At 44.9% G+C, this 11,771-nt stretch overlaps 1 protein-coding gene and 1 pseudogene across 1 annotated transcript; both read right to left on the bottom strand.

The window, feature by feature from the left end:
- Window positions 1-1,275: 1,275 nt before the first annotated feature.
- On the bottom strand, window positions 1,276-4,950 carry LOC122403868. Its single transcript, XM_043407654.1, has one exon. The coding sequence runs from the start codon at window positions 4,948-4,950 to the stop codon at window positions 1,276-1,278; it is 3,675 nt and encodes a 1,224-aa protein (XP_043263589.1).
- A 5,338-nt stretch (window positions 4,951-10,288) lies between these two features.
- On the bottom strand, window positions 10,289-11,238 carry LOC122403867 (annotated as a pseudogene).
- Between the last annotated feature and the right edge of the window lie 533 nt (window positions 11,239-11,771).

Genomic DNA, 11,771 nt, shown 5'->3' with positions numbered 1-11,771 from the left:
AATAATTTCTTCAGTCTTTTTATTTGTGTTCGCGCCCGAATTGTTTGGTCGGATTGGAGTGATGCGATGTCGTCGTGTTGGAGAGGTTTTCAAATGGTTTATTTTTAATAATAACAAAGTGGACTGTATGAATGTTTTCAAGCGCGTTGAACTGTGGGAGGAACTGTTTCCCCCGCGCTTACTTTATCAAAATGCGTTCAACTCAAGTAAAACTGCTGTACTGTTACAGACTTGTTAGTTAGACTTGTTAGACTTAGTCGGTTAACGACTGAACCGAGAATTGAAAACTGGTTTGTCGGTTGACGACTGAAACTAGAATGAACCTGGTTTGTCGGTTGACGACTGAAACTAGAATGAACCTGGTTTGTCGGTTGACGACTGAAACTAGAATGAAACTGGTTTGTCGGTTGACGACTGAAACTAGAATGCCCAATGTGTCCGGAGTCCGTTTCCTCCTCAGCTTAGATCCCCTCCAAGAGGTACACTTGGGGGTGTTTTGCAAATTCCTCTGTGGAATCGTGAGTCGATTGATTGGCCATCGACTTGGGAGAGGAGGACCCATTTTCCTGCCCCAGTTTGGCAGCAAGCTCCTCCTTCACCTCGGTGGTGGAGGAAAGTCCCAGGCCACGCTGGCGAGGGTGGCCGAGGTTTCCTCCCCAAGTCGACGGCCGCGTTAATTTATCGAGGAAGAAACGGAACTCCGGATTATCCACGCAACAAGGGGTTGCGTCTGGTCTACGTCTGTTTTTATGGCTATATTGTTCCGCGTGTCGGCGATGGCCGTTGTCGTCGGTGCCTACATTTGGCCTCGACGACCGTACCACCCGCGGAACAATATAGCCCTTCGCTGGTCAACTCGAGTGTCGCGTTTCTTTCGTTTTCCAAAAATGCTATTCTTTTACATTGACATTTGCCAGATGCGAGAGACTCGAAGACGTTTGCAACGTAGTACCGATCCCGCATCTGGCAACATAAAGGACCGGAAACAACTCGAGTTGGCCAGCGGAATGAGCGAGCTTTCGTTTACCGAACATGCCGCCCACCTTGAACGGCTGTCGTTCAAAAGAAATATCAATAAATACCAAAAACATGGAACAAACAACAGTGGTAGTGTACTAGTTTAACACATATCTATATCTAATTCGATTGCAAGGCATCCTAAGCTACTATTTACAAATGGTACAATGGTTGATGATCTTGCAACGTAAATCTAAATATTCTACTACACTTAACATTGAGAAAGTTTATACACATGCAGGCTCGGCTGCCGCGGATTCATTTTTTTTTTGTGTCACGATTAACACTCGATCCAGGCTGATCCTTTGGGGATGAACTTTCATCCTCCGTAGGCAAAATGCAAATTTTTGCCACAGGTCGCTTTATGACTCCATCGGCTGTCCGGATGGAAACGACTCTGGTGATCTGGTCAGTGCCTGGGTGTAGAGCCGTGATTCTTCCTAGTTTCCATCTTAGAGGAGGGAGACTAGCGTCTTTGATGACGACCATCGTGCCCACTCCGAATCCTTCTGGTACAGCGATTTTCCATTTATGTCGCTGTTGCAGCTGATGGAGGTATTCCAACTGCCACCGTTTCCAAAAGTGCTGCGACATTGCTTGGAGTAGCTGAAACCGACTTAAACGAGTAGGTTTGACGTCAGTGACGTCAGGATATGGAAGGTCCATGAGTGGGCTGCCGGTGAGGAAGTGACCAGGAGTGAGGGGATTCAGATCTGTGGGATCGGTTGATACAGGACATAGTGGCCGAGAATTCAAACACGCCTCTATCTGCGCCAGAACAGTGGCCAGTTCTTCAAATGTTAGCCGAGTTTCCCCAACGACTCGAGTCAAAAGCCGTTTCGCGGACTTCACGCAGCTCTCCCACAATCCCCCGAAATGTGGAGAGTATGGTGGGATAAAATGCCACTGCATACCCTCAGTGACCGTAAATTCAGAGAGGGTATCCCTTCGTTTTTGGTCTGCAAAGAACTCTTTGATTCTCTGCATTTCATTGCGTGCTCCTACAAAATTGGTGCCGTTGTCTGAATATATTTCGCGACACCGGCCTCTTCGCGCAACAAACCGTTTCAACGCATTTAAAAAGGCATCCGTCGATAAATCTGAAGCTACTTCTAAATGGACGGCCTTTGTGGCTAAGCAAATAAACACGCAAAGGTAGGCTTTAGTCGTCGTCTTGCTACGGACCCTTTCTTTCAGGTAGAAAGGACCCGCGTAATCGACACCGGTAGAAAAGAACGGCGGTCTTATTCGTATTCTCGGTGCAGGCAACTGCCCCATCAGGTAGCTGGTACCCTTTGGCGCAGCTCTATTACATTTAACGCAGGTTCGGATTATCCCCTTGGTCAGATTGCGTCCCGTCAATGGCCAATACCGCGTTCGAACCATTGATAATACCGTTTCGCAACCGGCATGTAAAACGCGTTCATGTGCACGACGAATAATCATTCGCGTGACATGGTGATTCTTCGGTAGAATCACTTGGTGTTGTTGGTAGTATTTTAGCTCCGCATTGGCAAGCCTACCGCCCACCCTAATGAGCCCCTTGTCGTCAATAAATGGGTTTAATGACCGCAGCGGGCTATTGGATGTCACTGTTTGGTTTTTACGCAAGTCAGACAGTTCTTGCGTAAATGCATTACCTTGTACTAATCGGAGGATGACTACCTCTGCAAGATCAAGATCCTGCACCGTCAATTGAGTGCTCCACGGGCGAGTGGTGCGATTGTTACGAAGACTCACTCTATGTTTTACTGTGTGATAGAATTTTAAGCAGTACGCAATCACACGGAGCAAACGTGTGTAGTTTGAGAATTTTAATAGGAACCCCGGTACTTGGGATGCGATTTCCCTTATTACAATACAAGAAATGGCCCTTTCTTCAGGAACTTCTGCTGGGATAGACCCAGTGATTGGCCATTCCGTTGATGGCTGTGCGAGCCATGATGGACCGTTCCACCAAAAAGATAGCTTGTCCAAAGCGGAAGGCTTGACTCCCCGCGACAATAAATCAGCTGGGTTGTCCCCAGAAAGTACGTGGTTCCATGGTCCCGTCGAAAGTGTTTGAATCTCAGAAACCCTGTTCGCTACAAAGGTTTTCCATCGGTTCGGGGACCCCTTGATCCACGCTAGTGCTATCATTGAATCGGTCCAATAGAATTCTTGGACCTTTTGACTGCGGGACGCTACTCGAACCTTATTCACAAGTTGCGCTAGTAATAATGCCCCACATAATTCCAAGCGAGGAAGGCTTATTGTTTTAAGCGGTGCCACGCGTGTCTTTGCGCAGAGGAGCTGTGTCAATGCTTTGCCCGTTTCTGAAATCGTGCGCAGGTAGATGCACGCCCCAAATGCCCGTTCGGAGGCATCGCAAAACCCATGCATCTCTACCTGCACAGGATTCGGGCACAATACGCACCGAGGAATTGCGAGCCGTGTTAATGACCTGAGGTCCGCATAAAAATCATGGAACTCGGAATGAATCGCTTGTGGTACGGATTCATCCCATGAGAGTTTTAATTGCCATAGCGACTGTATAATTAGTTTTGCCTGGATGATGACAGGCGCCACTAACCCAAGCGGATCAAAAATTTTGGATACTTCGGATAGAATTGTTCTTTTCGTAGTCCGTAAGACTGGTTGAGATTCTACACTGACTCGCAACTCATCGGTGCATGGTTCCCACAGTAGTCCAAGAGTCTTTGGGTCCTTTTCTGCTTGTAAATTCAGATCTCTGGATTCCGTTAGAACCTCTTGAACCACTGCCGGAACATTTGAGGCCCACTTTCTAAGTGGTAGGCCTGAAGATTGCAATATTTTCTCAAGTGATACTTTAATTTCTATTGCTTGTTCTACTGTTTCCGCGCCCGTTAGCAAGTCATCCACGTAGAAGTCGTGGATGATGATATTACTTATTACTGGATCTAGATGAGACTGATCCAATCCAATTTGCCGAAGGACGCAGGTCGCTAAAAACGGCGCGGACGCAGTGCCGTATGTAACCGTATTCAATTCGTACGTTTCTAATGGGAGCGTAGGTTCTTCGCGCCATAGAATCCGTTGAAAAACTCGCTGCTCGGGAGCGACTAAAATCTGCCGATACATCTTGGCGATGTCGGCGCTCAAAATAATCTGATGCTGTCTGAATCTAATGAGTATGGAAAATAGATCGTCCTGAACAACAGGACCGATCTCTTGAGTATCATTTAAAGAATATCCGGAACTGGTTTTCGCGGATCCGTCAAATACAACGCGCATCTTGGTCGTTGTGCTTGCTGCCTTTGTCACCGCATGGTGTGGCAGGTAATAGGCAGGACCGGCCTGCGTTCGAGAGTCCCGACTTACCTGAGTCATATGACCCAGTGCGAGGTATTCGCTCATAAAAGACACGTATTCTGCTTTCAGAACAGGTGTCCTGTTCAATTTTCTTTCCAAGCCGAAGAACCTACGCTCCGCCATGGAATATGAATCGCCGAGCTTTGCCAGGTCCGAGTTAAACGGAATCGTAACAATAAACCGGCCGTCGGAGTCTCGCTTTACCGTCTCATTAAAATGCTCCTCGCACGGGTGAGCTGGAAGGTGACCGAGTGTTGGGATTTGTTCGATATCCCAAAATCGAGTTAATTGTGAATTTAATTGATCATTCGTGACTACATTGCACGACTGCGACTCCGCGTTGAGCGACGCCCGAATTTTCCCACCGAAAACCCATCCGAACTGGGATTTGAGCAATACCGGAAGACCCTGTCCCAGGCGTTTCTGTCCTACGCTCATTATCTCCCACAAATGCCCATTCCCTATTAGCATGTCTACATCACGCGGTTTGTCAAAGGATGGATCTGCTAATCTGACATTTGCAGGGATGTTCAATGCTGATTTGGCGATTTTAAAATTGGGAATATCGGAAGTGATCTTTTGCATCAGTATGCATGACATCGTAGTTGAATATCCGTTTTGCCGCGATTGTATTGTAACGCGAGCCTTACCCTGAGCGCGTTTACCTGCGTCCGCGGCCCCTACCCCCGAGATCGCTAATTGGGTCGGTTTACAACTCAAGCCGACAAATTTCGCAAATGACTTTTTTATGATATTTACTTGCGAGCCTTGGTCGAGTAACGCCCTACATTCAAATTTTTGTCCCTTGTCGTTGAGGACATGTATAATAGCCGTGGATAAAAGAACATGCTCCTTTTCCCGACGAGTCATGAGTTGCATAACTCTGAGGGGGCGTATTATTTACTGCATTTGCTATACTAACGACGGGATCTGCAACCACGGGATCTACGGTAGGCGTCGAGTCATTTTTTAAATGAATCAACGTATGATGGTTGCCGTTGCATTTGTGGCAATTCCCCTTGTTGCAGGTGTTTGAACCATGACCTGGTCGCAGGCAATTAAAACAAATACGGAATTCTTTGACCTTCATAAACCGAGCGTACGGAGTCAAAGCTTTAAACCGTTTGCATTGTGTGAGAGGATGATCCGACGAACATAATGGGCATTCTAAACTTTGCATGCTAACCAGCGTCATGGGGTGAGGTTGCGGTTTCTGACCTGGGTTCCTATTTTTCGGAGGGAACGGACCCGGAGGTATTACTCGAACTGACTTTATTAGGATTTTGTACTGCTTTTCGAGAAATGTCTGTAAATCTGCCAACGTTTTCTTACGGCCTATTTCCGCGACCCGTTTATCCCACGCTTCGCTCGTTTTCCGGTCGAGTTTGGTCGCTAATAAATGGACCAAGATCGTGTCCCATTTTTCGACGGGTTCCTCCAGCGAGGTTAAGGATTTTAAATTGTTGTTAAAGTCGTCTAAAAGTTGCCTCAGACTCGCCGGTGAGTCCTTTGGCAACGTCGGCAAGTCGAACAATGCACCGACGTGGAAATCGATTAATTCATTTGTGTCTTCGTAACGCTCGCACAAGAGCTTCCACGCGGCCGTGTAGTTTTCATCTGACATCGGTAATGCTTTCAATGCCCGAGCAGCGTCTCCCTTTACTGCTGATCTCAAATAGTGAAACCGTTCGATATTGCTTAACACGGTATTTTGGTTTATCAATGATTCGAAGCTGTCTCGAAAATAGACCCATTCTCCGACCGTCCCGTGAAAACTGGGCAACGGAACTGACGGCAATCTAACCGAGGGTGCCGCTACGGAGGCTGTGGGTGATGCAGCATCTACACGAAACGTCTGTTGCGCGGTAGAGCTCGGATTCGGAACCGGAGCACGCTTAGCCGAAACATGTTCGCGAACCGCGCCTATGATATCGAAATACGCGTTTTCGAACGCCTCGCGAATTTGATTTTGCGTGTGTTCTTCCGGTGTCCCGGCGGTGATCGCATCGATGCGATCCTGAATCGACTCAAATCTATCGAGTAAATGGAGATTTCTGTGCAACCGTTCCTCCAATGCAGCAGCCCCGGTGGTTGCTCGCTGCGTCTCGAAACATGTCTTAAATCGCGTGAGCGACGATTTAACGCGACCGCGTTCCTCGACTAACTTATTCAAAGTATCCTCTCGTGGGGTGGCCATTGTTCAGCGCAAAATGAGAAGTAAATGAAAACTCGACTCACCGGACGTAGACAAGAGTCTGCACAGGACTCGCTTAGACGGCCTCTGCAATTCTCCAGGAATCGGTGGTCCTGTTGTCGTGCCCTTGGAGTGCTCCTTGGTGAGCTGGACTCGTAGAAGCGTCTGTCACTTCCTGGTCCACTGGATGAAGCGGCTGTCGCTTCCTGGGTAGCTGCACGAAGCGCCTGTCGCCTCCTTGGTAGCTGAATGAAGCGTCTGTCGCCTCGTAGGTTGCTGAATGAAGCGCCTGTCGCCTCGTAGGTATACTGCCACACTGGCAGTTATCCTCTCTCGTTCACGAACGTGATGGGTCACACGATACGGCGACTGTCCCCGTATCACACTCTTTGCAATCGAGTGTACTCTCAATCCACGATCCGGCTCGAAGGACCAATGTTCGCGCCCGAATTGTTGTAGGTCGGATTGGAGTGATGCGATGTCGTCGTGTTGGAGAGGTTTTCAAATGGTTTATTTTTAATAATAACAAAGTGGACTGTATGAATGTTTTCAAGCGCGTTGAACTGTGGGAGGAACTGTTTCCCCCGCGCTTACTTTATCAAAATGCGTTCAACTCAAGTAAAACTGCTGTACTGTTACAGACTTGTTAGTTAGACTTGTTAGACTTAGTCGGTTAACGACTGAACCGAGAATTGAAAACTGGTTTGTCGGTTGACGACTGAAACTAGAATGAACCTGGTTTGTCGGTTGACGACTGAAACTAGAATGAAACTGGTTTGTCGGTTGACGACTGAAACTGGTTTTCGTGACGACTGAAACTAGAATGCCCAATGTGTCCGGAGTCCGTTTCCTCCTCAGCTTAGATCCCCTCCAAGAGGTACACTTGGGGGTGTTTTGCAAATTCCTCTGTGGAATCGTGAGTCGATTGATTGGCCATCGACTTGGGAGAGGAGGACCCATTTTCCTGCCCCAGTTTGGCAGCAAGCTCCTCCTTCACCTCGGTGGTGGAGGAAAGTCCCAGGCCACGCTGGCGAGGGTGGCCGAGGTTTCCTCCCCAAGTCGACGGCCGCGTTAATTTATCGAGGAAGAAACGGAACTCCGGATTATCCACGCAACAAGGGGTTGCGTCTGGTCTACGTCTGTTTTTATGGCTATATTGTTCCGCGTGTCGGCGATGGCCGTTGTCGTCGGTGCCTACATTTGGCCTCGACGACCGTACCACCCGCGGAACAATATAGCCCTTCGCTGGTCAACTCGAGTGTCGCGTTTCTTTCGTTTTCCAAAAATGCTATTCTTTTACATTGACATTTGCCAGATGCGAGAGACTCGAAGACGTTTGCAACGTAGTACCGATCCCGCATCTGGCAACATAAAGGACCGGAAACAACTCGAGTTGGCCAGCGGAATGAGCGAGCTTTCGTTTACCGAACAATTTGCTTATCTATTAAACTATATTTATTTATTTAAACATAACCCGTAGTGTATATTGTTATACGGCACGCTCGCCAACTCTCACTCTTCCAAACACGCTCGCTCTCTTTTCGATTCCTCAACTTCGAATGACTCGGTACGCCCTCCCCACCTTGTCCACATACACACATTCCCACTTGCCTGTTCCCCTGCCAACCATCCTATTTGGGACACCCCAGGCACAGTATATCCTACAGTAGATCTTACACCGTTGAACTTCTAATTGGCAAACGGAAACAAAAATATCATACTAATCTTCTGAAACATTTCTTTTCAGACGAGCATGATGACGATCTTGCTATTCCTTCTACTTCCTCTCTCGATAACTAGTAACTTTCTTACGAATACCCCCCTTAGCCGCTCGAGCGGAATATTTTATAATAAAGTAGGAATTGCTCAAGTTTCAAACACAAAACCAACTCTAATGACCCATATTAATCTCACTTATCTTGAGCAAGCACGGCAAATACTTGTAACTAATTATGCAAAATCACAGAACCTTTGCACGCTAGTTCAAAAGAATGTAGAAGAACCGGACCATGCCAGCTATCATTGCGAGCAAACCCTAAAAGTTATAAATAATGATTTGAAGGACATCGAGAGTAAAGACAAAATTCTACAGCAATTAGCGGGAACTAAAGGTAAAAAAAGAGAGAGACGCGGTCTAATGAACAGTGTCTCTTACGCACTCAATTGGCTCTTCGACACCCCCGACGCTGATGATGCACAATATTATACCGACAGTATTAACACATTATTAAATGATAACAGACAAACCCAAACTTTGATGAAATCACAGGTACAAATCATTTCAAGTACCATCCGCAATCTTAACTTTTCCCTTCAGTCATTGAAAAATAGCGAGGATATAATGAATGTAAACATAAAACGTATCAATAAATTCTCGATACAGACAAATTCCTATATAAATAAATTAGAATTACGATCAATAATAAGTCTACAAATTAGTACATTAATGTCACTAGCTAACAGAATTTCCACAGAATTTAACAAATATACAGGGTGTTCGGCCACCTCTAGCAAAAATTTTAGTGAGCGATAGTAGAGGCCAAAATAAGACGAAAATCAAGAATACTAATTTGTTGGTGGAAGCTTCGTTAAAAAGTTATTAACGTTTAAAGTGTCGCTCTTACTGAATTTTTTTCTCGAAAATGCGCAAGATTTCGGGGGTATGTCTATTCACCAAAAATGACTGTAATTGAACCCTACAACCGAAAATAATTTTTCCACAACGATTTGCAATTTTTTAATTTTCTCGAATAATTTCACACCTTCTCTATTTTTTTTCTCGAAAGTGGGCAGGATTTCGTGGGTATGTCTAATGACAAAAACTGATTGTAATTGACCCCCGCAACCGAAAATAATTTTTCCACAACGATTTGCAACTTTTTTTCTCCGTTGAAAAATTTAGGCACCTAATTGGATTTTCAGTAAGGAATTTTTTTGCCGAAAGTGCGTACGATTTCGGAGGTATGTGTAATGATAAAAAATGATTGTAATTGATCCCCGCAACCGAAAATAATTTTTTTAAAACGATTTGAAAAATTTTTTTTCGCCGAAAAATTTCAGCACCTACTCGATTTTTTTTCTCGAAAGTAGATAGGATTTCGGAGGTATGTGTACTCACCAAAAATGATTATAGTTGACCCCCGCAACCGAAAATAATTTTTCCAGAACGATTTGAAATTTTTGAATTTAATTGTTAATAACTTTTTAACGAAGCTTCCATCAACAAATTAGTATTCTTGATTTTCGTCTTATTTTGGCCTCTACTATCGCTCATTAAAATTTTTGCTAGAGGTGGCCGAACACCCTGTATAGAAGCGATTAACCTCGGAAGGCACAATATTGCATCACCTCTAATTGTAACACCTGAAATCCTAATTGAAGAACTAACTAATTATAAAGGTGAATCTCATTTAATAGTATCTCCCAATTTTCTACAAATTTATGAGTCTACAATTGATCCCTATCTTCGGAATGTTCGGACGATCGACGGGCAGTCTCGTCCAGACCATCGTCAAGGAAAGACGAATAAACTCATATATAATTTTCAACTCGGTCTTCTGCACTTTACCACGAATCCCGGCCATCCCCTTACAGTCGCATGATATTCGTTGAAACAGTCCAAGCACATCTGTGGCGATTTTGGGCAATTCAAACAATACGTTGTCGTTTTTTTAACGTTTTTTCTCGCTTGTTGACGTTCGACAGTTTGCCTCTTATTTTGGTAGTCCAAGACGCACATCCTTCTTACAGGCTTGTTCTGCCGATTCTTACGAATCTCCAAGTGATGAGACACTTTCCTCCTTTTGTGTCTATTAGTGTCGAGCATAGTATTTTCCGAGGATAACCATTCTGTGATTAAAAGTTCCCGGAATTTTCTTATCTCTATTTTTTTTTTGTGTAGCTTTCTAATACACGAGATGTGCATTTACGATTGTAGTTCCTAAAAGTGAATGTAATGCTAATTTGCAATACCACTTGATGCTTTTTCGTATGTTTGTTCCATATGACACCATCTGGTCGCTCCTGTCGATGACAGTTTTTCCAATATTGTACCCCATTATCGCCAAAGGTTTCATTTTCGGAGGACGACCGCGATGAGTAGAATCCGAGCTTGGAGTCATGATGGGTGCATGTTTTGTTGATAAGATTCTAATATCGCGAACATCTCTCAATTTTAGCACTACAATACCATTATGATCTTCTCGTGCCACCATTTCACCTCTTTTCAGCGGTTACGACATTACAAACCTTGGTACATTTTTTTTATTGTGCCGTACCGTTCCAACCACATGCGTCTTAGAATTTAAAAATTTAAGTGCTAATTCGTAACTCGTATAAAAATTATCGACAAATAAAGTACGTCCTTCGTTCAGTAATTTATCTGCAAGTTCAGTGCAAACGTCTTTTGCTATGCCAACTTGCCTTTTTCCGCTGATATCTCGTCCAGAATATAGTATTTTTGAAGACCATGTGTACCCTTGGGTGGAGCTCAGCTTAAACAGTTTTATACCGTACTTATGCGACTTTGTTGGAATATACTGCCGGAATACTAATCGTTCCCTCCAAAGAACCATTGTCTCGTTGACAACAATATCTTGGCCTGGTGAAAAGACTTTCTGATAATTATCCGTCAATATGTTTATAAGTGGTAAAACTTTTCCAAATCTGCTATTTTGTTCTATTGTGTAAGGCATCGGGAAAGGCGAGGCCCCAAGCCGAGGCGTTCGTTAAGGGACCGCGTCTGGCCTGCGTCCGTCAGCACTCCCACCTCTACCGATGGGGGAGAAGGCTGACGACAAAGGCGAAGGACTAGGCCCAGGACGGGGACATTCGTTTTTCCGACGCCAGAAGAGGAACTTGAATAAAGCATATATGTACATATACGAATACCCTGCGTATTGATTCCGAGTTCTATTCTAAGCGTCGTTCTAACAATCGTTTCATTGTTGGCAAAATGCAAGTTTGTTAACAGTAACTCAAAACGATTGCGGGACATTGTGCTGCGCAGAAATGGAAAATTGTATATAGGATCCGTTGACCAACATCTTCTGAGCGGTGTTTGTACTAGACCCATCCAAATCATCAGTCCGATAAATATTTTAATTTCTTCGGAAGTGGTGGGTTTCCATCTATTCTGTCTAGCGTAATCAGTCGTTTCACGTTCAAGTAATTTCTGCTCTGCATATCTATTAGTTTCTGTGACTAAAAGGCTTATCACTGTTTCATC

The sequence above is a fragment of the Colletes gigas genome, unplaced genomic scaffold (genome assembly GCF_013123115.1).
Source record: "Colletes gigas isolate AHSC1104 unplaced genomic scaffold, ASM1312311v1 Colletes_gigas_Sc00080, whole genome shotgun sequence".
Classification (NCBI taxonomy): domain Eukaryota; kingdom Metazoa; phylum Arthropoda; class Insecta; order Hymenoptera; family Colletidae; genus Colletes; species Colletes gigas.
Note: the sequence above shows the minus strand (reverse complement) of the source record. Positions and strands in the feature narration are given on the sequence as shown.